At 41.8% G+C, this 27228-nt stretch overlaps 1 protein-coding gene across 3 annotated transcripts; it reads left to right on the top strand.

The window, feature by feature from the left end:
• TM2D1 (TM2 domain containing 1) lies at positions 1 to 26249 on the top strand. 3 transcript variants are annotated; one of them, XM_077333530.1, is made up of 7 exons: positions 1 to 218; positions 1516 to 1589; positions 2149 to 2257; positions 8374 to 8465; positions 9899 to 9972; positions 11656 to 11774; positions 23450 to 26249. In XM_077333530.1, the coding sequence occupies exons 1-6, from the start codon at positions 40 to 42 to the stop codon at positions 11764 to 11766; spliced, it is 639 nt and encodes a 212-aa protein (XP_077189645.1). In that variant the 5' UTR covers positions 1 to 39; the 3' UTR covers positions 11767 to 11774; positions 23450 to 26249. The 3 variants fall into 3 exon arrangements, with proteins under 3 accessions (XP_077189645.1, XP_077189643.1, XP_077189642.1); XM_077333528.1 differs by lacking the exon at positions 23450 to 26249 and adding an exon at positions 16748 to 23443 and having other exon boundaries at positions 18 to 244; positions 1518 to 1589; XM_077333527.1 differs by having other exon boundaries at positions 19 to 244; positions 1518 to 1589.
• Positions 26250 to 27228: the final 979 nt, after the last annotated feature.

Here is a 27228-nt window from a genome sequence, read left to right on the forward strand (position 1 = left end):
GTCGGCGCTCTTAGATAGGTCGAGGGTGTCAGCTGACAAATGTGTCTGTTTTCTAATATGGCTGCCCGGCACGGGAAGCCGTTATCGGGCGCCAAGAGAAAGAAAGGGACTGCGACAGTTCTCTGGGTCTTGGGAGCCGCCTGCGTAGCGGTGCTCATGGCGCGGGGCGTGGAGGGCGGCGACTTGCCGCTGAAGTGCGAAGATCTTCGAGTCGGCCAATATCCTGAAGCTGTGAGGACGCAAAGTATCTGGTTACTATAGTGACAGGCTTTGCAACGGAGAGAGATCGGCTTGCTACTCTCCCCCTTCCCCCCACCCCCGCTAGTTTAAAAGACACATAATCAAAAATTCAGGAGGTAGAGACATGTCAGCAGCTGTGACATCTGTATTGGCGAAGTGACACCTGTTGAATTTCTGTCTGTAGTGCAGTTGTAAAAGGCATTGCTTGTAAAAAGTGGCACTTATAATAAAGAGTATGGGGGAAACCTGGTTTGATTTATAGGGTTAGTTTAAATCTCTTGGCAGAATCATGTAAGGGGGAAAAAGTACTAAATGGGTAGGGAAGATCTAATGGAAGAATTAATTGACTTTAGTGGACTGAGCTGTAATGCTGCTTAGGAGTGAACAGTTAGTGGCACACACCGCTTCTGTTGGCCAGCTCCTTGTTTGTGTGTTTTTTTAGAACTTAAACATCAGGGAATCATCGTCATCATCATCATTTAATATAAAACTTGGTTATGAATATCTGTCATGCCTGTTCTGTGAAGGTTGTGCTTTGGGGTTGTGCTGTTATGGAATAAGACATACAGCAGATCAACTACTCTTGAATATCCTGAATCTGATTTTATTTTATGAAAAAGGAATTCTTGTAGAGTAATTAAATTATGGTTGGTTGAGTTTTCTGGAGTGAACCACTTGTCCATGACCACTTTGGCCTTTTAGCTATTGTTGTTATTGCTCCTTAAAAAATGATGAAATCTTTTATAAATATGTTATCAATTCATCATTGGTGAAGGTTACAGACCTATTTCTTGAGAACCTTGTTTGATGCTGTTGAAAATGTGTGTGCAACATTAGCATGAACATCCTTTAAGTGCAGATTGTGAGAGAAAAGTCTGTCAAAGATACTAGCATAATTACAGTTTTGAAATCCCTGAACAATATATTTATTTTTTAATGGTGTGTTCATTCTGGTGTCTCTTCTCCACTTGACATCATTGGCTACCACCACAATAGGGTAATGATATCATGTTATGTGTTCTGTTTATTGAGCTGTGATGAGGAAAAGGACAAAACTAGCAGCAGCAGTTCAGCTTCTTTTGTTACCTAGACAAGCCCTTAGATGTAATGTTTGTTCCAGTGGCATAGACAGATGCATATTTTGTGTATTTATCATTGTTTTCACTTACTAGATGAGAAGGGGGGAAACTATTGGTACTTAAAAACTTACTGTGATGCTACAGCTAGACATTTTAGTGGTATTTTTTTACATTTGTTTCCCTTAATTATTCAAACATATATTTGTGATGATCCTAAAATAGACAATGACACTCAGGAACCCGTGAACTGTCGAAATCATACTGCATATGGTAAGGATTATGAGGATCTGATGGTTTTTGAATAGCATGTTGTCTGATTAAACTATAGTAAGAGTTTACACATCTGATAAATTATTATATGTTTCTATGAAATGCTGGATTATGAGGCGCTTCAGGAATTAATGCCAAGGGTGTCCAGTGTGGGTATAGTGTTGTTCACTTTCCATGATAGGAAGTGTATGCATTTTGTTATTGGCCTTTTTTCAGTTAATCTTGATAGCTACAACTGCTCCTATCAGATTCAAGTATCCAAGACACAAGGCTTAATGTAGTAGATTTTTGTGGACCATAATATCCTGCTTATCAGGAAGGCCAGAGCAGGAGACACTAGTCATGTTATTGGCAGATGTTTAATGATTGTTACTTTTTATGGTGATCTGTAAAAAAACCCCAAAAGCCAGCATACTTAATTTAACGGTGCTAGAGCCAACAGTAGTCACTCATTTGTCTTGAGTGCTTTGTCTTTTGACTTTTGTACTGTGGGGTTTTTCTATTGAGATCAACCCAGAATGTTGTAATGTATTAATGAAAACTCTGTTTCTGTCCTCAGTTGCCTGTCATCCAGCACCAAATATTACATGCAAGGATTTCAATGGAAATGAAACCCAGTTTACAGGGAAAGAAATTGGATTTTACAGACCCATAGAATGCCGAAATGTGTAAGTGAATCATTGTGCTTAATATGTACTCAGTATACCGTATCTCCCACTTTCAGTATAAAATGTCTCCACATAGACAGCTGGCTGATAACATGGCCAGTACAATGTATCGGTGTGCACTCTTGTGTGTGGGGTAGACTGGGGCCTTCACCTGGTAGAAAGTGTTCCACATATTTCTTACATTGGATGATCTTCTAAATTAGTAAAGCACTAGCAGTAAAGCCTGCTGTAAAAAAAAAAAAGTGGGCCCTAGGGGACGTTTTTCCTCCCCCCCCCCCCGATGTAGCCAAACGCTCCCCGGGGCCTGGGGAGCATTTTTCTGCGCCGTTCGAAGTAGGAAAATGCTCCCCAGGCCCCGGGGAGCATTTTTCTTAGCCAGCCGATGTAGGAAAATGCTCCCCAGGCCCCGGGGAAGGTGATCCATGGCTCGTGGAGCCGCAGATCGCCTTCCCCGGGGGCTGGGGAGCATTTTGGCTCCTTCCCTGACTTGGAAAAACGCTACCCAGGCCCCGGGGAGGGTGCTGGGCGGCTCCGCGAGCCGGCCAGCGGGCTCCCAGGGGTCTGGGGAGCCATTGTCCGGACGGGGGCCAGCGAGCCTACCTTCGCTCTCGGCGGCCAGCAATGGAGTGAAGGAAAGCTCTGGTGGGGGGTGGGGCGGCTCCCAATTGGTTGTTGGCCGGGGAAACAGCCAATCGCGCGGCTGCTGATTGGCAGTTTGGGGCTGGACTGATAAGCGGAGTGGCCAATCTGGGCCCTCTGCTTGTCAGTCCAGGGGAAGGGGCCTATCGGCACCCTTCCTCATCCTGGACAGGGCCCGCCCTCAGGGCCCTTACTGCATTATTTATTCCACTCCGCGAGGAGCAGTTAAAGATAGTGGATGATTTTGAGAAGGGAAAAGTTTTCCAAGTTCTCAGAGTAGAATATTCCCAGCCCCCCCCCCCATTTTTTTCAGTGATTTTTAGTTTTCACAATATGTAGTGAAAAACTAATTAGTGATTGTATTGTTTTAATTTTTAACTTAAGTATATTGCGGGTGAAGCTATTTTTATTTTTACAGAGAAACCATACCTAGATATTTTATACCGCAGCTGTTCATTTATTGTGTGATGAAGAGTTGTTTGTGTACAATTCTGATTTTAATTCTGAATTTAATTTGATTTTAAATGTATAAAGTTTTATGTACATTGCTTTGTTTTGCGTATATACACTCAACAGAGGCACCATTTAAAAAATATAAAGCAAAGCCCGTTGTGTAAAAAAATAGGTATCAAAAGCGTTCTTAGTAGCTTAAATTATACCCAGTTTGTTGTAATATCCTCTCCATTCATCACTCTGTATGGTGACAAAATGCTGCAGGATTGCATGGATGTACAGGAAGAGCTAATATTTTCACTAATAGTAAAAGAATGTGCTGTAACTAGGGGTGGGTCATCAATAATCAGGCAATGCTGCAAAGCCAGTTACTGTTGCCTTTGTTACAGCACTTCAGCACATATTTAAGAAGAATGTAATTTTCCCAGTTTGTAAGCTGAATGTCTGTATTCACCCACTAATAAATCAGTTGCCAGGTATGAGGTCAGGAAGGGCTATCTTTCATCATGTTTGTCCCTGGTACCTTCAACCTTTGCTTGTAGTACAAAACTTGGTTTACTTGCCTCACTGCCTGATTTTTGTGCATAGGAAAGCCTGAAGTTGTTGACTTCAGTGGGTGAAAGGCAAACTATCTATTGCCCGCTTCTCAGTTGGCATTTGGTATGATACACATCATTTACTGCTGTGATCTGGATTATTGGAGTCTGGGCAGTTTGACCTAGGTATTGGATTTAATGGTCTTGCGGTTCTTATTCATTCATTCATTCATTCATTCATTCATTCATTCATTCATTCATTCATTCATTCATTCATTCATTCATTCATTCATTCATTTATTTTGATTTCTATACTGCTGCTCCTCCAGTGGTCTTGTGGCAGTTCACAGAAGATAAAACAGTAAAAATACAATAAAACCCCATAAAAACATCCCTTACAACAATAAAAAAGACGGCAAACTAACTCATTCTTAGTAATCTTCGCCCCCCCCCTCCATTCAGCTGAAGGGTCAAGCCTTCTTCCACTGGGAGTGAGGAGCCAGATCTAAAAGGCATCTTTATTATCATTCTACATAATTGTTATGTGCCAACTATATTTGCAGCTGAGCCTAAAATATTGACTAGAAAGCATTTGCCAGTGTTGCACTTGTGGGTGCCATGGAACCCGCCAGTGCTTTTCCTGGTCAAACGTTTCAGTAAGAAAGTGCCATTGTGATGCAGGGCTTGTTGGTGCATTCATGCAAACAAAAGGAAGATCAGGAGGATGGCTAAACACCTGGGTTTTGTTTATGAGTGGTTCTATTTCCCTGTCAGGCTTTTCTTTTTGTTGGCCAAGTTCTTTCTCTTTTTCTCAGTTTCTTTTTTCCCCCTCTTTCCTCCCTTTATTTCTCTTCCACAGTTCTTTTGTGAAGCTCGGAAGGAGCCTTTGCATTTGGTTTGGTGTAGTGGTTAGTCATGCAGACTTCTAATCTGGCGAGCCGTGTTCGATTCTGCGCTCCCCTGCATGCAGCCAGCTGGGTGAACTTAGGCTTGTCACAACACTGATAAATATCAGGGCTCTCTCAGCCACTCCTGCCTCACAGGGTGTCTGTTGTGGGGGGAGGAAAGGAAAGGCAAATGTAAGTCGCTTTGAGACTCCTTCGGGTAGAGAAAAGTGGCATATAAGAACCAACTCTTCTTCTTCCTATACCAGCCATTATGGGGTGACCTTACTCCCCTTTCAGAATTCCCAGGGGTCCTGCAGTCTCAAAAAGGAGGCCTGCTGCAGAATGGGTGGCTCTGAATGCTAAGGAAAAACTGACTATGTACACGTTGCTTATGTCTGTGTGTATGAAGGGCTGTTGAATCACTTCTGACTTACCTTGTGAATTAATGACCTCCAAAATGTCCTGTCAGCCACCTCAGATCTTGCAAACTGTTGGCTATGGCTTCTGTTATTGAGTCAATCCATCTAATGTTGGGTTTTCACTTTTCTTGTTGCCTTAAACTTTTCCAAGCACTACTGCCTTTTCCAGTGACCAAAGTCCAACAGCCTCAGTTTGGTCATTTTAGCTTGTAGGGTTTGATCTAAAAGCCACTGATTTGTCTTTTGGGTTAGTCCTATAGTATCTGTAAAACTCTCCTCCGACACCACATATCAAAGACATCTACTTTCTTCCAGTCAGCTTTCTACATTGTCCACCTTCTATATCCATATATTTAGTAATGTAGAACAGTGGTCCCCAACCTTTTTTTGGCTGGGGACCGGCAGGGCAACTGCCCCGCCCGCGCCGCGCACATGCACGGCCGCGCGTATGCATGATGTGCGGCGCAGCCCTGATTCCCTCTCCCCACCCTCCCGTAGTAAGAAGCTTCCCGGGCCGCAAGCTTGCAGCCTGGGAAGTTTTTTACTGCGGGGGGGGGCGGGGAGAGGGAACTGCGGCCCAGCGCCCTGGCCTTCACGGCCCGGCACCGGGCCGCGGACCGCAGGTTGGGGACCACTGATGTAGAAGACTATTGTATGAATGTGCCAGTAAACACATCCTTACACTTGAGAATCTTTTCTAGTTCCTTTGTGGCTGTCTTTCCCAGTCCCAATCTTTTTCTCATATCTTGGTTGCAGTCTCCCCTTTGGTTGATGAGTGAGCCGAGGAATAGAAAATAGAAGTTGTATAATTCCCCAGTAGTCATTACTTTCTTCACCTTGATTTTCAGCTGTGATCTTGGTTTGACACTTTCGGCTTTAACCTTCAGTAGTAGGTTTTCAGGTCTTCACTTGATTCTGCTAGTAATGTGGTGTCATCTGCATATCTCATTGTTAATGTTCCTCCCACCAATTTTCATGCCACCTTTATCTAAATCTAAGCTTTCCTTACCTGTTCTGCATATTGATCAAAGAGCTAGAGTGGCCTTATGTACTTAACAAGTTCATGTTATTAGGTGTTTACATGATTTGTTGGCGATGCCTTCCCAGTGTGCTGATCTAGAGAACCAAGCTTTTGAACTAACTGCTCTCAATTGCGGACTTCCAAGCAAAAAAAGAAACCCATATTCTTGGTACTGTACAGTATAAACATGACCTGGAAGACACCAAGCAGAAGTTCTTGGTGCCAGAACTAGTGTTGGGACTAGCTACCAGTGTTTTACTTTGTAGGCCAGGGGTCCCCAACCCCCGGTCCACGGCCCGGTACCGGGCCGCAAAGGCCATCATACCGGGCCACCAGCAGCTGCACCTGCCTTCCCCCCCTGCAGCGAGAGGGGGGAAAGAAGCTGGCGCGGCAGCCAGTGCGGCAGCTACGCAAACGCGCATGCGCGGAACTGCCACATATGCGCATTTGCGCCCCTTGGTGGCCAAAACGCGCAGGCGCAGCAATTGGGCATGCGCGTTTATGAGCAACTGCGGCAGCCAGGCCGCTGGCTCTCCCCCACCCCCGGAGGCGGTCCCCGACCAGAAGAAGGTTGGGGACCGCTATTGTAGGCCATAGTTTCCTGAAGTGTGTGGTATATGATTCAGAGTAGGCCAAACCTCATTTTTGAGACCCAGGTATCCCCAGTTTCTTCATCTGCATTTTAATTGAGGCACCCAAGTTTCAAACAGTTAGAGCAAAAACAGCTTTTGAACCGATACAGGTGTCTGTGATGATCCACACCTTATTGAGGGATATAGAGGTTTTTAAGTATCAGTATTTGTGGTAGGAATCATGAATAAGGAACTGGAAACCCACTTCAGACTCCTCTATGGCTCAATAACAGAATATCGTATTTTTATCTAAAGCTCCAGGTACATCTGTTTTTCCCACTCAAGGATCAGATAGTAGATTATGGGAAATCTCTCTCTGGGACCCTAGAGAACTACTACCTGTCAGAGTATACAGTGCTGACCTTGATAGACCAGTAGATTCAGTTAGTATAAAGCAGTTTCATGTTTGTGAGTCAAATCTTTGTGTTGGCAGCACTGAACAGCTAAAAGACTGTTCAGCAGTCTTGGGATTCAGCAGGTTGTGCAAAGCTGATGTTGTCTGTGGATGCTGCCTCCCCCACATCAGCTGTGAACTATAGTACTGAACATCGTATAATACCAAAAGTTCCTGGGTCGATATGGCACTTTACTTGTAAACGGTCTAAATCATGCAGTTTTTTTCCCAGATTGAAGTTAATACATTTCCACTTTGAGAGATTTGTGTTTTTTTGTATGAATTGCTCAGATTGGCAGTGATTGGGCATGAATGTTTGGCATTTGATAAATAAATTATGAAGTGCTGGAAATGGAACAAGAACTTTGGTGCCATCTGGGAATGGATGTCATTGTGCCAAGTTCTACCACCTTGTTAACCTGTTGATATTGATTATTGTCATAAGGGAGTATGATATCTGGGGATGGCAGAAGCTCTGTATTGTTCAATTTCCATAGTGCTGCATGATGAATCTGGTGTGCTGTAGGGAGAAAAGGAGGACTAAATGAAAAATAGGCCTAAATCTCTAATAGAGATTTTTTTTTAAATCTAGTTCTTGGATAGCCTGTAAAGTGTAACTTTTGTACCTGTGGAATGGTTCAGTGCATATAGGCTATGGCAGTATGCATTTTGAAAAGTCTATAATGGGATATGTGCTTAAGTATATAATCACTGAATTATACTAATTGCTGGTGTTGTTTGTGATAACCAGCTGAAAATGGCAGATCCTGTTGATTTCATCCTGTAAAAATGGCCATGTGTAGCAGGTCTCCATTTATCTTTGAACTAGAGGAATAATCAAGCCTGAAACTGTTCAAGCCTAGAGATGTTTCCATGTCCATATTGCATTAATTAATTACAAATATGGTAGTACTGCAAATATTGATTCTGAAAACATTTGCTCTTGTATGTATTTCTGGTCATATGTTGTTGGTGTATAAGCATGGCTGAATTTCCATTTGATCAAGCTGTGAAGCAGTTAGATCCTGAAGCAAAATTTCTTGTTAAATAGGCAACTGAAAACTGTTGCAAATTTATTTAATGAAGATGATTTAATAAAACATTTCAGCTTTTTTTCTCCTGTTTTTGTTCCTAGAAATGGTTATTCCTACAAAGTAGCCGTAGCCCTGTCTTTATTTCTTGGTTGGTTGGGAGCAGATAGGTTTTATCTAGGATATCCTGCCCTAGGTGAGTATATCTTTTAAGTATTGTAAGTGGTTGTGATAATGTGCATATTTGCATAGGTATAAACCCCATGACCTAGATAGCCCAATTTCATCAGATTGGGAAACTAAGAAGGGTCATCCCTGGTCAGTGTTTGGATGGGAGACCACCAAGGAATACCAGAGGCAGGCAATGGCAAACCACCTTTGGACGTCTCTTGCCTTGAAAATCCTATACGGTCACCATAAGTCTGCCCCCAAGGCCATGAACATGGTAGGATTTACTTCTGGGTAAACATGTATAGTCAAATATAGCATAGTTTTTATTATACATTCACTTTAAGGTAGTAAATAGTGCCTTTTATTGCCTAATTATTTACTTAGAAAACTAACTTGCCATTCCAAAACTCTTTTGGAATTCTTCCAGATTTGTTTTGTGTCACTGCTCCAGTATCTGTCTGCAGTTTTAAGCCAGAATGTGTCTGTTGAAGGTTACATAAGAACTAACATTTCTCTGACACTCAGATTACTTAAGCCAAGTTTTTAGTTTGTATGTTAAATGTGCCTCTAAATAAGGAGTATCTAAATTGTCAGGAACTCTTTAAAAATTACTTACATGTATTTTAAGGATGTCAGTTGTGTGTTCAAACTCAACAAGTAAAAGATTCTCAATTCTAATTCTCTTAGGAACTTTGTTCAAATATGTTCCGAGTACATTAGGAAATAAATCCTATGACTAATTTATTTTAAAAGATGTTGTAGTAGATGAGTGGATGTATCTGTTAATTGATTTAAATGTTTTTTTTAAATATTTGTGGAACATAGATGACTTAATGCTGTAATGGAATAAAAATCCACATTATAGAAATATAAGATGGCAGGGTTGTTGCATGAGAATGCACCTGCACCGCACTGGTTCAACTCTTTGCCTTGATTTAAGTAGGAAATTCATGTTTAAGGACAGGATTAAAGGAGTATTCCTGTTCCATGGAAGTATGTAAAAATGTTTGCATTCATTCTTCTTCTTTTGTACTGTCCTTCACAAGTAGGTACCTAAATTTATGGATGCAGTGTAATCCAGAGGCATAATCATGTATATTATGCTACTTATCCAGAATTTTTTAAAATACTTTGTATGAAGTATAGGCTTGGATTCCACTCAGATTTCTGTGGGTACAAAGGAAAAGCTGACTTTTGTAGATCCTCAACCTTCCTTTCCCACCCAAGCTATTCTAGGAAGTTCCTACATCTCCCAGGATCACCATTTTGGAAAATTTTTCTGGGCTGCTAATGGAGGGAGGAATAAGTTTAAATATCTGCACACAATCCTTTACACGTGTAAATCTAGGCAGGATCTAGGCTAAAATATTATAGGCTAGACTAGATGTCTATATGTGCTAAAAGTAGCATTCTGAAGCCTTATGTGCAACTGTTTGATAATTGTAATTTTTTCCTTAGGTTTGTTAAAGTTCTGCACAGTGGGATTTTGTGGAATTGGTAGCTTGATTGATTTCATTCTGATTTCAATGCAGGTAACTTCACTGTATGAGAATTTTAAAAATAGCTGCTTAGATACACACACAACATTTGAACTAAACTTTGGATCTTGGAAAAGCAGGTTCATTGTTTGCTAAAAGTCTTGGTACCTCCGAAATAGAGCAGTGTGTTTGAAATTTCATGTGGCTGCCTCATGTATAAATGAGTTCCTGGGGTTTTAAAGATGAACTTTAAGCACCTGCCAAGTAGTAGATTATACAAATGTTGAATGCTAATTAACCTTTTTTAATGTGTACGTTGTACTGCAGAAATCAGCTTTTTCGTTAGAGCAGTTTGATATCAAATGAAATTATATTGAAGAAAAGAGTGTATCTGAACAATAAGGTGTTTTCCATACCTTGGCATTTTGTTTTTATTTGTATTGGCTTTCAGTTATTTGCTTCATAACACAAATGTTTTGGATTTGTCTAAGAGCTAGTTTGTACATACTAAAGCTTCAGTGAATTTCCTTATACTGTCTTTGGAAGTTTTCCCTATGTCTACACAGAAGAAGCTGTGTGTGGAGTTAGAAGTGGATTGATAACTGACACTAGACAAGGACCTTGATTTCCACTATTATTGCCATATTATGGCAGCTTTAGAAGAGGCTGCTGGAGCTGACTCAGGAAAGTGGATACATATGTACTTTGCTTGCCTTGGAAGCCCAAGGATATTTTCTTGTAGAAGACTGGTGGTATTATTAAATCAATTTCGACATAATGTTCCTGAACCTTCACATCTTGTAGCCTACAGTTTTTTGGGAAACCAGTCAGAGTCAAATTGGAATGGCATTTTAAGTTCCAAACTAAATTGTTATTTTCCTGATTCACATGTAAAGAAAATGATGATTTGTCAAGAAATAGGAACTGGAGTACAAAATCCAAGGGCCAGAGAATGTGCTGGACTAAGGTTCAGGCACAATTAGACAATTATGATTTGGATGTTATATTTGAATAGAACATGTGTAAATCAAAAGAATCAAGTATGACATACATATCTACGTTTGAGTCACTCCACAAACTCCTAAGAGCATCTCCATACCAGACAGTTTGTTGCAATAAAAGGTGTCACATTGCCTGGCTTTCAAGGCTGAAGGACAGGTTATTCAGGAGAGCTTTTTCGGTAGCCTAAACCTGGCCAAAGTACGGGGGGGGGGCTGTTAATGAGGTTTTAGGGTATTTGATGTGTTTTTTATATCTGTCAGTTAATGTTTGTGTTTATCAAATTGTTTTTATAATGTTAGCTGTCTTAGGTCCTGAAATTAAGGTGGATTTATAAGTATTTTTAAATAATTACAGTATTTGCTGGCGTATAAGACTACTTTCCCCCCCGAAAAACATGCCTCCAATTGGGGGGGTTGTCCTATACGCCGGGTGCACTTGAGTTGTGATAGACATAGCTGCCCATAGTGGCCCATAGTACTGTAATGTAATCTAATAAACTCTATATTTTGAGTGGAAATGTTGGGGGGTCGTCTTATACGCCCAGTCATCGTATACGCCGGCAAATACGGTATATGTCCCACTATGGGTGGAAGGAAGGCAGGAATGTTTTGTAGCATGCACTGTTCAGAATTGAAACTGTTTACTGAAATTTTGTTTTATGTAAACCTGAGCTTTTGGGGAGGGTGGCATATAAATATAATAAATAGATAGATAAATAAATGCTTTCTCTTTCAGATCGTGGGACCCTCAGATGGCTCTAGTTACATTATCGATTATTATGGAGCAAGGCTTACCAGACTGAATATTACTAATGAGACATTCAGAAAACCACAGATCTATCCGTAAACTTGTCAGTAAGTGCCTTGATTTGGAACATGATGATTCCATAGTTGATTAATAACTAAATGTGTTTGACAGAAGGATGAAATCCACTAAGCAATGTTTTCTTCTCTTCAAACTGTAAATGAACAAACACTAAAAAAGGGGGCCTCACAGAATCTGAAAGAGTTTTAGTTGTCCAAATTGTCTGTAAATTGTTAATTCTTTACATAGGGCTGCTTGTGTGCATCAGGGCTTTGGATTTTTCAAAGTTGAAAAGCCTGGTCCTCACCCAGTTTGTGAAAGATGTATATGTAGTTTTTAAATAAAGTATTGAGGAAAGCCATCCATCCATCCATCCATCCATCCATCCATCCATCCATCCATCCATCCATCCTGCTGTGGCAATTTTAAATGGTTCCAGACTTTTTTAGCTGATTTGGGTGGGCTAGGGGAGGAATGTTATCTGCTGCTGTTTCACTGTAGCCTGTTTTACTCTTTTGGTACTTTAAATCATTTTTATTTAATTGTTGTTATTTGTTTTTCTATTATTTTTTAGTCTCTTTGTAAGTTACCCTAAGTGCTTTATAGGGGTATAGATCTTCTAAATAAAGATTTCTTCATATACTTAAGTAAAATACAGAATCGGTAATCTACCACAAAACACTCAAACTGCAATAAATGCTTATCGTTGCCTGTGTATGTTTTACTTCACACATTAAACTTCTGAAATAGGGTTTTTTTTTGCTGTATGTAAGATGTTGAATGGGGGGGGGGGTGAGAAATCAGTTTTTCCAGTCTCCCTCATGAGATATTTGAACAATCTCACTTAATCCAGCAAAGTAAATATTTTAACTTGGTAAACATGTTCATTATCTTTTTGTTGCCTCAGGAAGTCTGATGTCATGTATTGGATTTTGTCTCCAAAAGGCTAACTCTGATAGAATTTCTGTCTTTTTAAACAAAATTCAGCTCTTCTTCTTGGTTATATTTTTATCGTAGACTATCATTCCTAAGAACAGGCCTTGAAAGGGCCCCCTTCCCTGGCCAGGCAGCTCAAGGTGGCCTTGGGCAGCAGCTCGCAGCCAGATCAAGTGGGGCAGGTGGGGGCTGGGCAGCTCGTCAGCAGGGCCAACAGAGCTCCTTAGCAGTCAGCTAGTCAGCTCCTTAGCAGTCAATGAGCAGTCAGCAGGCCCAGCCTAGCAGGCCAAGAGGCCCTTGTTAGGAGGCCCTCCACCACAACCCTTTTCCCAGGGCCTCTCCCCTTACCTGCTGCTGGCTCCAGGCACGGAGGCGTCTGAGAGAAAAGAGGTTAGAGTCCAGGGACGGAGGACGGGAGCTGCAGGGGCAGGGCCAAAGCTGGCTGCACCCTGATTGGCCCTATTCCAACTTGGACAGCCGGACATGTCCCACCCCCTTGGCTGTTTAAGAAATATATAGAGGAACAACAATGGACAAGGATAATCTGGTTTGGCTCAGCCAAACAATTGGGGGATGATTTCAAAATGTGATAAGGTGTTAATATTCATTGTGGATTTTGGTAATATGAAATTACAGACATGTAAAAATAAACCAAACAAACAATTACTAAGCACAGTCTTCCCAAAGTGATACATGTAGGATTTGAGATGTAAATGAAACCAAATAACAGAAAGTGACTGGCCAGAATCATCACATTCTATACATTTATCACTTCTGTAATGCCTGCTCAAACAGAATGAACTAAAACCTAAAATTCTTATTGAGAACTTAATAAGGCAAGAACCTTGGTTGAGTGTTAGCAATGGGCATCCTACAGATCTCATTACAGGGCAACAGATCCTTTGCATCACTTTTCATACCGATGGCTTGCCTGCTGTTGTCATTTGTGATGTACTTGGAAGAAAGTAAGAACTAACAAAGTACCACTTTGAATATAATATAGTGTAAAATTTTATTTATATCCTGCCCTTCAGGGCAGGTAACAGCAGAAGTATAACCATAGAAATAATACAATCACAATAAACAATATTGTTAATATTAAAATCCTAAAATATAGTTTGTATTCTGTTTAAAATTGAATTTATTCTAAACCGCCACCTCCTTCTTTCTGGTGAGAGGGGTCATATAAGCCTGTTTGATGGTCAAAAAAGTAGGGAAACTGTCAAGTACAACTGTTGGCAGACACTGTTTTCCCTCTTCTGCACCCTGTTTCCTGTAGGTGGAGACAAACACAACTAAATACCTTATGCCAGTTAAAAGTGGTATATGGAAAAGCTCAGGTATAACCTCAGTATTCAAGGGATTTCCTTCAGTTCAAGTTTTTACAGAAGCAAAATGAACACGCATTAGTGCCTTTTGAATTTACTCCTGCACGCTAGGTTTGCTTCTTTAATTGTTAGTGTTAACATGTTTGCATCAACTTATCTTCAGTACCTCTTGCATTCTTACAGAATTTTTGTTGATTCTCATGCTAGAGGAGAGTCTCTGCCCACACTGTGTATTAAAACAGCTATTTAAAATGCCCATTGCAACTTTGCCTCTGATACATGAGAGTGTGCAGAACTTTTTGGATTATGGGGGAAACATTTAATATCCTCTAAAGATTTGTATGATGCATCATTTTCATGCTATGTATGAGCATTTTTAAAGATCAGCATCCATTAGTATAATTACTATATAAATTCTCTTTTGAAGAAGTTTGCAACAGATAGTTTAATCCTGCTTTACAGCTGAATTTTATGTGCCATAGTATCAAGTTAGAATTATGTTCATCTTTAGCATTTTTAACCAACAAGATATATTTTAAAAATATCCTTACTGTACTCAGCCTTTGAATGAGCCTTGGTCTGGAAATTATTATTTTTTTAAATCTGACTTTAAAAGGCTGTCCAGCTATGTTATCTTATTGCTGAAACTGATGAAGACTGTGTGCCTACAGATTTCTATGCCCACATCTACAGCTAAAAGTACATGTGACTCACTATGTACCTCAGATCACAGATTTGTCTCCTTGGCAGTGCCACTCAAATTGTGGCTTGTGCCAATTGAAGGGCTCATGCAGAAGTCCTTCCAAACCCCATCATTTGAATTACTGGAGATGCAGCACATATCCTATGTCAATGAGCTATGGGCCCTTGCCCACATCCATGTTTGCTCTCAAATCTGTATATGAAAACCAGCAAATATCGCTGGAATGCTAAGAATCTGAGTAAATCCCGTCCTCAATCAGGCCTTCTTTACACATTGAAAATCCGGAGATTAAGATACATTGCATGTAGACCATTTCATCATAAGGCACATTTCATGGGGAAAGATTGAAATTGCATTTAAGTGGCTACTACTTCATGCATAAAATTGTTTGAACTGGCTGGTGGTGTGTTGTTTCTCCATATAGTAGGGTGACCAGATGTCCTGTTTTTTTTTTTTTTAACATCCTCTTTGGGACTCTTTTTTTAATGATAAAAATGTATTTTTCGTTGTTGGGAGGCTGAACCTATTTTGCCTTACAGTCTCCCAGTGAAGCTTCAGTTTTGCCACCAGCATTACTTCCTAGTATGTGTTTTGAATAGGACCTCCTATTTCATTATTGTGTGGAATTGGAATTTTCTTAGGCCTGTGGACTGTTTTGCTCCATGTCCTTGACTCTTTCCCTCCCTATAGCAATGGCATGTAGTCCCTTCCCACTGTGATTAAGTGCTGGGTCCTGGACATTCCTGGTTTTGCTCTTGTTAGCTGTGTAAAAGCAATGAATCATGAATGGAAATAGTTAACATGTTTTTTAGAGGGCTAGCAGAAAGTGAATTAGTTTGATGCAGTGCTTGGGTTCTCTACTAGAAGCTCTTGCCTGAGAGAGAACTGAAGACCTTGCTTTCTGCTCTGAATGCTTTGTGTTCATGAGCTCTTAGAGATTTAATCATCGTTTAAAGATTTAGAGATTTAATCATCATTCAAAGACTGTGTGGACTTGGTCACTCTAGTGATCTCTGGGATTTGGGTCTTTCCCTTGAAGTGTGAATTAATTTGCATGGGAGGATTTTGGCAATCTCATGTGCTGGAGAGAAGCTTTTTGGAATATCCAGATCAGCAAGACAGAAGGTTGAAGTAGTCTTGTTTTCATCACCATCAACAAGCCAAAGTAAATTTAGCTATGAACTTGAAATAAAATTTCCTTGCTTCAGTGCTGGCAGAAATGAAAATGAAGCAGAATGCACTACATGCAAGAGTTTTGTGCCTGTGGCAAACAAAGGAAGTAATGATTTAGAAACACATGTAGGCAGTGACAAATGCAAAATAAAAGTCCAGAGCTGTCTTAATACCCTAGTGTCAGTGAATTCTTTAGCAATCAAAATTAAAAAACAGAAGACAAAGTGAGGGAAATAATGCTCAATGTGAAAAAAACGTAACAGGGAAGATGGGAATTTTTTCTCTCTCAATCCAATCCATCCATATTGAAGACATTTTTTGCAAAAGATGTAGAAACGTATCAGTGGCACTTACATTCCTTTATGTCAAATTCCATACAAAAATATAAGTGGGGAATCAATTTTGGAGGTTTTTACTTTATTTCAGTCAGTTTGTTACATGTTGCAACATAGAATTGAATCCAGCTTCCTTTCACTGAAAACAAGAGATTTGCACCAAAGCAAAGAAAAGAAGACTGGAGAAAGAAGTTTGGTCTGTTTATGGAAGAAGCTTTTTACTTGTATGAAGTGTGCTTGGAATATCTGCAGAGATTGACAGTTTCTTCAAATGAGTTTGATTGTTTTCATTTGATGACTTTAACAAATACCCTTTCATTTGATTATGTACAGCATATCATAACATTTTTGAGAGATCAAGACATGATGGTGGATGATGTAAAGGATCAGTTCTGTAACCAGGAGACTTACTGAAAGTGCTTGAATAGTTGAAGACTTCCAAAGTGTGCCAGTTAGTGACAAATGGGTTAAATACTTTTAAAAGTGCTGCAGTACAGACTGTCATTCTGAGTTGCTTAAAATAGCACAATTTTTCTTGTGCATTCCAGGGCATAATGCAAATGTTGAGAGAATATTTAATGAAGGCCCAGTGGACAGATGAAAGGAACAGATTTACCACTGAAGCTATAAAAGGTGTTCTGTTACAGCGATATAGCCTACGTGTTCATGCCTTCAGTTCTACAAATACTTGCCTGAAGAACCAACTCTGATTAGGGTGATAAAATCTTCAAACCAGCATTCAGGTGCCACCATCATAGGTATATAGGTGCTGGTGCTGAAAACATAGAAGTGCTTAATGGCGGGGATTATTTGTTTACTGTTTTATTTCTTTCCCTCCTCAGTGCAAAATTGCTATTTCAATAAGAATAAACAGTTATATATATAAATCTATAATGAATAGTTTTCCAAACAAGCCCATCCCACTTTTATTTGCCAGAAAGAAATTCTTATTTGTCTGGGAATCTGAGGAAAAAGTTATCATTATTATTATTGTTATTGTTAGTATTGATTTATTGTATTTATAGTCCACCTTCCTCCTCAATGGAACTCAAGGTAGATTACATAAAACCCCCATAAAATCCCCAGTCCTTTAAAACTGGCAGAAAGAAAATACTCCAACGTGCCCCCCCCTGCAACTATCCACAAAGGGGTTCTATCAAAGATACAGCTAAGCTTGCGGGGGTGGGGCCAAAGATTTTAAACAGGTGCTAGTAGTCTTGCTTGGCGAAGATGGTAAAATGCCGTGCATGCTACTCCAGTGACCTGTGCCTCCATTGATAGGGAGAATCACCCCCAAATTAAACTGAGCCCGGCAAGGATAGGCAGACACACTTGAGTTTCAGTTGGCTGTGTTCTAACCATCCATCCAGTGTTGGTAAAAAGTGTGCTTTTTCTACCCTAGCAAGATATGGTCATTCTATCACATAGTTGCAAACCACTGACTAGAATATTTTGCTAGAATTACATCAACTGAAGGTGGTTGTTCCATTTAGCAAGTTTTAATTCAAGCATTCTTTGTTTTGGTAGTTGTTGGGAATGAGGCAGGCTTTGTTTGTAAGCTATGTTGTACAGCAGAAAGGTAGGCCTTTTTTAGTGTTTTCCAGTGTACCAAACCACAATTTTGAAGCTACTGTATTCTTTTGCTTGTTCAAAAATAGGTACAACCAGATCCCTTATGTGTAGCTTTCTACCATTTCTGTTTACCTCCACTCTTCATGAGACTATGCAACAATTTGATGTTTTTTACCATACTTCTTTAGTTTTTAAACTGTGGAACAGGCTAAGCTGTATTTGGTACAGTTAAGGGGTGATGGTGGATAGGAATTGAATTATTCTAACACAGTTCCACAACTTTGGTGATGACAGCAAAGAAGCAGCATTTTTCAGCCACCATTGCTTCCATGTGGCGTGGATCTGTGGAATTTTTCCAAATCGTTTGAAGCCTATTGGCTTCTGGGCTACTGGGGGAAGTGAACTGCTCTGCAGCTTGCTGTGACCATTTTGCTAAGCACTTTGAAAAGGAAAACCATATCTGTTCCAATGTGGACTCCATATTAGCAATGACAGGATGAAATGGTCTCAAGGTGCCAGTTTGCCCCATTTGTGTAGGATACTTTTCAGTTTGTCCAATCTGGAAATGTGGACAAGATTCTTGGGAATTCTAAGACATACAACCAGTTTCTACTACCCTTGTTCCTCCTGGCTGCTTAAATCTGTTGTAGAGCGGAACTAGCAGACTGGGTCCAGGTGACAGCAAATACCTACCTGGGAAAAGGAGTGATCCATCCCTGTCTTGAAGCTGTCAGTCGTGCATCTACGCTGGAACTTGGAGAGTACAGTAACTGCAGCCAAATCTCACATTCCATTCTTGAGCAAGATGATTGAACAAGTGTTTTTATTGGGGGGGGGGGTTTCAAGAATGTTTGAGTAAATAAGATTGTTTGGATCCATTCCAGTCTGGTTTCAGGTATGGTTAGGGAATGAAGTAGCCTTGGTTATACTGATAAATGTCCTAAACCAGGAGATGGACAGGAGGAGTGAGTCTCTTAGACCGCTGTTCCCCAACCACCGGGCTGCAGCCTGGTACCGAGCCATGGAGGCCTCAGTACTGGGCCGCAGTGGGGGGGAGGGAGGCGCCAGCACTGGCACGCCTCCCCACCTCCGCAGCGCACGCTCACTGCACCAGAAGCGCTTGGCCGCCTCCCAGTGCAGCGAGCACCGCGCTGCGGGGGGGCAAAACACGAGCACCAGCAGGCGTTTGCAGGCACCGGCACGCCAACGCTTGCGCCCCCCCCGGCAGCGTGCTCCTGGTGCACCCAGCGCCATGCTGTGGGGGACGGCACGCCTGCTGGTTTGCAGGTGCCTCCCTCTCCCCCCCTTCCAGTCCCCAGCCTGAAAAAGATTGGGGGCCGCTGTCTTAGACCATTTTATGGATCTTGATACCACAGATCATGGTATCCTTCTAGACCAACTTTCAAGGCTGACACTGCAAGGCACTGTTTTGTAGTGGTTTCAGACCTACCTCAAAGATAGATTTCAGAGTGTTGTGCTGGAGGACTCTGTACTTCAGGGTCTCTTAAGGTTCCATCTGGCCCCTCATGCTTTTTAACATAAAGACCATTTACGCACTGGGAACTTCAATTTCCCAGCTCCCGTGCAGGAGCACAAATCGTGGGTGGATGAGGCGCACCGGGCCAAAGGCTCCCCTGTGGATGCAGGAAATGGGGGGGGGGCAACCTGCCACGACCAAAACTCCAGCCTGCAGCCTGGCATGAAACCTCCAGCGTGTAAACAGTCATACAGAAAGCCACTGGGAAAAGTCATCTGCAGATTTGGGCAGAGTTGCCACCAGTGTGTTGATGACACTCTGCTCTATCTCATACTTCCAGCAGATACTGGGATGGCTGTGGAAACAATGAACAGGTGCCTTTTTGGTAATGGATGAGGGCTAAGAAGCTGAAACTTAAACCAACAAAGCTGAGGTGCTACTAGTGCAGGAAGATCTGACATGTGAATAGTGATCTCTCCTGATCTGGATGGAGTTGAACTCCACCTGAACAAACAGGTTTGTAGTTTGGGAGGACTGTTCTGTTGAGTAAACTGGTGGCATCAGGAGTGCCTTCTACCAACTTCTGCAGGTGAGGCATGCTGTATGCCATATGCTGGCTACATCTACATTAGAATCCTGCAATGGGCTATATGTGGGACTGTTCTGGAAAGCTGTCTGGAAGCTGTCTGGGATGCTGGTACAGATTGTAGTAGCCAGTGTGTTGACTGGAGTGGATTGTAGGGACCATATCACTCCAGTCATGTTTCATCTGCACTGGCTCCTATTTTAAGGGGTTGGTACTGACCTTTAAAGCCCTATATGGCTTGGGGACAGAATACATTAAAAATACCTTCTCCCATATGAACCTACCATCCACTCTGGTCATCTTCAAGACTATATTTTGGGCATCCCTGCCATCTGAGGCTAGATGGGTGGCAACCTAGAAAAGGGCCTTCTTAGTCATGGTACCCAAACTGTAGAACTCCCTCCACAGAAATATTTGGCTGTCTCCCTCTATCATTGTATTCCTTTTTAGCTTTCTTCCCTGTCTTTGTGTTTATGGAGGAAGTTTGTGTTTTAAATTACTTTTCACACACACAATACCTTTATTGGCATAAAGCAGATTAGCAAAATGAACAGAGATAGTCAGGATACAAAATTACTTAAATATTTTCTCTTTGTATTTTAAATGTTTCCTAATGTGTAAAACATTTTGTTTTAATGTTCATCATGTTGGGAAATCTTGAATTGGGCAAAGAAATGTTTTAAATAAATGAAAAACATGGCCCTGCAACCACAACTTCATGTTGACATGTACGAGAAGAAACGTAGCAATGAATGTGATAGTGGGAAGATGAAGGAATAAGCAAGGTTAAGGTAAACTCAACTTTTCTCTGTTCTCTTAGTGAACAGCAGCCGCTGCACAGGTGTCGAGGAGGGTCTGTTTGTATCATTTCAAGAGGCAAGAAAGGGCTACAGTAGTATGCTCTCCTGATGGAAGCCTGAAGGACCAGAGAACCATCACTGCTCAAACAACGGACGTTTATACCTTACTAGTAATCAAGCCCGCTGCAGCTAAATGCAGCGGGCGCTAGACGACGGAGCCTCGGCAGCCGTGCGGAGCGCAGCTGCCAGGGCTCCGTGTGTCAGGGGGCTGACGCTGCGAGAGGCGCTTTGTGCCTCTCGCAGCATCAGCCCGCCGGGCAGGGAGCCCCTGGCAGCTGCGCTCCGCGCGGCTGCCAGGGGCTCCCTTGACGGCGGCCCGACGCGTCGGGGGCGCTTTGCATTAAATGAACAGTAGTTCTACAAAGAAACCAATGGAATGCATTATAGACACTCAAAAACAATATTTTAAAAATGGAATAGCTGAAATTTCACTCTTTTATTTGGAGGGTTGGCAGCTCTGGTTTGAGAAATTCCTAAAGATATGGGGATGACTTTGGGGACCATGAAGTTTTTGAAGGTGAGGGGCCTTAGCAGAGTATATCCATCCTCTAAAACTGGCATTCTCCAGGGAAAATAATTTCTGTCATCTAGAGATCAGAAGAAGTTTATGGGTATATCCAGCTACCACCTAGTAGTTGGCCATCCTACTAATTAATCCATTTCCAGAAAAGGAAATTTGGCATGGCATAAAAGACAGTTTGAGCCTTCAGACCACACAGAAAATCAAACTGAAATTGGAAGTTTTCTAACAAAACACCTTCAGGGCACAAATGGTATTCTAACCGAAGATTCCAAAGGGTACAGGAAGAGGATGAGGATTCAAAAAGCCAAGTTAGACAAAGAGAGTCATCCCATTCTTCAAGATAACATATACAAAATTAGAGCAAAAAGGTGTGACATTTTACCCTTTTCATTTCTAAAAGGTCTGTAATGCATCCCACTGTTTTTTGTGGTAGTATCATTTGCTTAATGCCCATTCCAGTGTGTTCTGAAGGCATTTTGCTGGGAAAAGGTCAATAAAAATGTGAGAGTTGTGTGTTTTTTTCATGCCCAATCCAGCCTGTTCCAGAAGTATTTTGGCTGGGAAAGAGTACATAAAAGCATGAGCTTTTTGCATTTTCATTTCTAATATTTTAACATTTTATTGTATATTTTAAAATATTATATGTCCCCACAAGCGGTGACCACAGGAGCGGCAGCATGGAAGTCTAAAGTATAATAAATAAAATAAAAATAATATATTGTAATCGAGTGTCCACTCGATAACACTCCACTGGTTTTTGCAGGGAAATTGTTTTTTATGGCTGTTTCTGAGGCATTGTGGCCTGAAAAGGGTTAATAAAAGTGGCAGCGTTTTCTTTTCTAAAATGTCCTCGAGTGTCTGTAATGAATCCCAGGTTTAATTTGTTTTTGGTTCAGGGATGTTCCGGACTTATTTTGGCCTGGGAAAGATTAATAAAAGCGTCAGAGTAGCGCAAATATTGTTCCCAGGTTTTGTTTTTCCTTCCCCGGCACTATTGCTTGTCTCATGCCCGTTCTGGGGCATTCAGGAGGCAGGGAATGGCAACCAGATGCGCGAGAGCTCCACGGCTTTCCTGTCCCCTTCAGAGCCACATGAACTACGATTCCCAAGTTGCATTGCGAAACCCCCACAGCAATTTCCGGTGGCGCGTCGCTTCCGGCTCAGATCGGAACCTGGAGTCCGGATTCGATCCGGGCGCGAACATTCAAAAAGCAGGTAATGCCAATCCCCGCCTGGCAGCGCGGCGCGGCCTCGTTTCCAGGAGGCGCCCTTGCTCGCCACTCGGGACCCCCCGCCAGGGACTCTTCGTCCCGCACCTGGGGTGGGCCAGGGCGGCGCGGCGGAGCCCCCGGTCCGGCCGCGCCTCCGCCTGCTCCTCCTCCCCTCCGTCCCGCTCTCCTCCTCCACGCCGCCTGTTCTTTGTTACAGGCAGCCGCCGCCAGCTGCCGCGCGCGCTGTGGAGGGGTGAGGCGGGTCCGAAGCAAAACCCTGCGGAGCTGCTCCCGGATCCCCAGCCGTGGCCGAGCAGCCGGACGCCTCCCCAATGCGGCGCAGGGTGGCCGAGCGCATCTCCGCCACGCCGTCCCGCTCAGCCCGAGTCTCTGTCTCTCCGCCTGCACCCGCCACTGGGAGGGGCCGCTGTGTGCAGCCGGCTGAGGGGGGGCAGGAAGGAGGGCGCGCGAGAGAAAGCACGCGCACAATGGGGCACCCTGGGGCTGCTGGGGAAGGGAGGGCTCGGCTGGGGTTCGCGCAGCCCCGCTTAGTCCCGGGGCGGGCTGGCCGGGCCAGGTAGAGGACGGGGTTTGCCGGATTGCTCCTCTCTCGCTCGCGCCTCTTGCGCCGGGCAGGAAGCCCTCGGCAGCCGCGCTCTGCGCGGCTGGCGAGGGCTACCTTGAGGGCGGCCTGACGCGTCGGAGGCGCTTCGCACCTCCCGACGCGTCAGGCCGCCCTCAAGGAAGCAACTGCGAGCCGCGCTCTGCGCGGCTCGCAGTTACTTCCTTCAGCAGCCTAGGGATTGGCCCGACCGATGGTCTGTCAGGAGGAAGGGGCCAATCAGGCCCCTTCCTCATCACGGACAAAGCCCTCCGCCTGAGGGCTTAACGAATTATTTAATCCGCGGCGCCCGCGCCGCGGGCGTGTTAAGGATAGTGGAAGCTATGTGCATTTTTAGTGTGTTATGAAAAAAGTAATTGTATTATATTAGAAGTGAAAACATATTTTGCTTTCTTTCAGAGTTGAACATCACGTCCTCAACTCTGCTGAGGGGATGATGCCTGAATAATAAATGGTGGAATGGGAATGCCTTGAAAGAATATAATTTGATGGAAGTACCTATGTCACCATTTTTTCCATATAAGCCAAAAGCAGCAAACCACTTCATCATATATGCTATTCTTCACGTGAACATAGTTTGTTTTTTTTCTGCCATGATTTTGACAGTCACTTCATGTTCCTGTCAAGAAGACAACAATGACTTGCTATTTATTTTGTTAAATAAGAATGAACTATGGACATTACTTAATGGTGCATTTAGCATCAATAATGTGCACTGGACTTCATTCTAGTCTAAGGACTAGAACAAACAAAGGAAGAGGCAAAACGCAGTGACTTGACATTCAGTATTCTGTTCCATACTACTTTTTAAAAGCAAGAAGAGACTATAAACAAGGTTGTTTTACAGATGTACCAAGTTCCAGCTCATTCACTCTCTCCTGCCCTTGCATCAAGTACATCCTGTACTTTTGGCAACAAGTTGACTGGATATTTAAAAGCTGCAAACTGCTCTGAAAGTTTCACATAGTGGGTTATGGGCCATGTGTGTTTGATCAAAATTCAATTACTATACTGTGCCAGGCCTGGAAACCTATCATTGCAAGTTATGAAGTATGACGAAATAAGCTACTCTAATTGGTTCAGTATGGGGAGCAGTCTCAACCAACCTTGTTATGATAAATAGCTTCCTGTGTTAAAGGTTCTCTAGAGCTTAAGTATCTTGGCTTACCTCCTTCAACAGAATAGGAATATTGTTCCCTGGGAACACTTACATCATTGTCCTTCTTCCCTATCCATACTTAAACATTTGTAAAATTTTCATCTTGCTGTTCGTGACAGAAATAAACAATGGACATTGCTGTCATTTCCCTCCTTTCCCTTTTTGCCACTTCTTCCAGTCATAAAGCATCTTGACTCCAGGTAAAACAAAAGATTGTTTTAATATTTCAACACAACTACTGTTGCTGGCAATTTCACTTTGCTCAGCCACATTGCAACTTGGAATTTCTCTATTGTTATTAAAGTTCATAAGAGCAGAAAGATTATGCTATGGTTTTAAGCCTAGAGCTGCATTTGCTAAGTGTGTCATTGAAAGCATGAATGTCATGGGAGAGAATAGGTTTGGGGGCACATATTCCGAAGTAACGTCTGTGTTGTGTTCTATCTGTGCCTCAATAAATGCAGCAAAAGGCTAGAGTACAGGCAATTGTCTCATAGCTGCACGCATAGGGAGACAGTCAAAGCTCTATTGATACAGATGGCTTTCTCATGGTCCACTTTAGGCAAAGAATGTGAAGTATTAGCATTAGCTGATACTTTTGTGTAGGGTGAACTAAGGAAAATAGGACCCTGAAAAATGTCCTTTGGGACTGCTGAACTAAATCATGTAAATAGATTATGTTTCTCTTCATCTTGCGTAAATCACTATTACCTGTGCTGTTACCCAGTGACCATTTATTTTCTGAGCTCTGAAATAACTTGACCATTCTATCTAATGTCCTGTTTGACCTTCTAAGGGTTTGTATTTGATCTCCATTATTTGCTTGCAAGTGATTTCTAAATGCAGCCATACAAAATCAGCGGGAGGAAAACTTTATAAAATAAATGGAAGTGTGATTAAGATGAGAAATAAACCCTGTTTCAATTTTTGTAAGAGAGATGTGATCAAATACTTTGGGATGGATATGGAAGAGATCTGTAAAAATGTCCTTAAGCCCTAATGTTGCGCAGTGTGAGTTTATTTTATTATTTTCCTTGCAATAGCTGGTAGATGATAGTAATCATTTTATAGCTCTTAATAAAGTTCCACAAGAAGTAGCTTTACCTTTAAAAATAGAATGTGACTGCAGGCACTTATGCTAATCTCTCTTTTGGCAAATCAGCTTTTTTTTGTATTGAATCTCGCTTGATTGAATAGCACTGGAACTGCCAGAGTAAATGCTATTATCAATGTACAGTAATTAAGGAAATAGTCCTTGTCACTCGAACAGCATCCAGGCTGTGCCTGCTGTAATAAAGTTAAATGATAAAGAAATCTCTTTAAATAAAGTGCAGCTACTGGAGTGTGGTTACCTCTGAAATACAGTGGAACAATGCAGTGGAGAATTATCAGTGATGGGAAAATATGCCCACTGAACACAAGATGAATATAGAACTTTAGAACATGTAATTAGATAACATTAACCATTAATCATCTGATTTTTGAGCTGAAGAAGCATGCTTTAATTCTCCATTCCTAAAAACTGACAAGCTCAAAGCTTTGTCTTCCTTGCCCTTAAATAAGAAACATCTGATAGTCTTTCATATTTTGAAGCTTGTTCTTGCTTAACATGGGCAAGTGGGCTTAGCTCTAATTTTCAGTATACTGCTGTTGTGAAATCTCGAGTACTGGCCTGAACATTTTTAGGATGTCAGCTGTGATTTTAAAAAATCCATTTGTATGTTTTGACAGCAAAGTACAGTGCTACCATACATGGTCTTAATATGCCTGTGTTATGTCTTGTAATGAGATACAAAAGATATATTTTTTTGATAAATATGATGGGTGGGAAGACAAGGTACTGGCTCATTTTACAATCATGAGAGCAGAATGATCACAATGAATTTGGAATGCATATACCAATACTACCATGAACAAGTCCCTAATTGTGAGTAGTAATTTCATGAAGATGACTCAACCCATGGAGTTTAAAGAATTGACAAAGGAAGACATGGAATCATTGTCAAGAAATTTAGGATAATTAAATGTTCTTAATTTGAAGCAGCTGTTCTTAATTTGTTCTTAAATGTTCTTAATTTGAAGCAGTGCATCTGTAAAAATAAATTCCAGATAGCTGTTCTTTGAAGTGACAATGTCATAAAATCTCTGCTGAAACCTGCATCTTGGTGACACTGCTGCCAAGCTGATATACATTTTAAAAATGGGTGGTTCGGCAGGTTAAGGGATGTAGCAAGGGTCTGTGCTAATGGAAACTGGTGCTGTGAATTCTTATTCTGGGGTATAATGTCAAAGAAACTGAAAGGCCAAGTAAAATGTAATAACTGACACAAGCTGCAGCAGTTGCAACAAGACCAAAGTATCAGCACTGATACTGTGTCATAAACCGAAGTGCCAAACATGTTTTCCCACCCACTCCAATCATGGCCCCAAACAGGACCTTGAGAAAAACTGTCCATCTTGGTGCCTAGATGTTCCTAGTGTACCCCCCTGTTTAAAGCCTTTTTTGATTCCAGCACAATTAATTGCAAGCTTCTTGCAAACTTTTTGTAACAACTCTACAACTTCATTGTAGATCCATGTAAGGATTTCTAGTCTTCTAAAGTACTGCATTATTGCCAGAATCACATAAGAAGATAGGTGAATGTTTGAGCTGTGGTGGACACTGTGCCAATTCTTTGTTTTAGAAAACTTCCATAATGACCTTCAGTCTTGTACTTTGCAATCAAAGCAGGGATTAGCCTGTCCATTTAAAAAAAGAATTGCAATACAAACAGTGTGTTTTAAAGATGAGGCATGCCAAAGCTGAAAGCAGATGTAGTAGTAGTAACATAAGAGTACATTACTGCTTCAAGGACAAAGGAAACACTCATCCAATTAGAAGAGACATGAAGCAGTCTTCGTTCCTTCAGTAAAGAAAATTCTGGACAAAAGAATGTCAGTCTTAAGTTACAGTGACTGCTGTGAGATAGCTGTAAAGTCTAAAGTTTCGATACATTTTAGGCATGCAGAGCATTAATTT

Source organism: Paroedura picta, chromosome 4, assembly GCF_049243985.1.
Source record: "Paroedura picta isolate Pp20150507F chromosome 4, Ppicta_v3.0, whole genome shotgun sequence".
NCBI classification, from domain to species: domain Eukaryota; kingdom Metazoa; phylum Chordata; class Lepidosauria; order Squamata; family Gekkonidae; genus Paroedura; species Paroedura picta.

Bases quoted from the DNA above. Each gene is read 5' to 3' on its own strand.
- TM2D1 (XM_077333528.1), top strand. From the start codon at position 40: ATGTGTCTGTTTTCTAATATGGCTGCCCGGCACGGGAAGCCGTTATCG. The intron at 245-1,517 runs GTATCTGGTTAC...TTATTCAAACAT, and splicing joins TGAAGCTGTGAGGACGCAAA to ATATTTGTGATGATCCTAAA. The intron at 9,973-11,655 runs GTAACTTCACTG...TTTCTCTTTCAG, and splicing joins TCATTCTGATTTCAATGCAG to ATCGTGGGACCCTCAGATGG.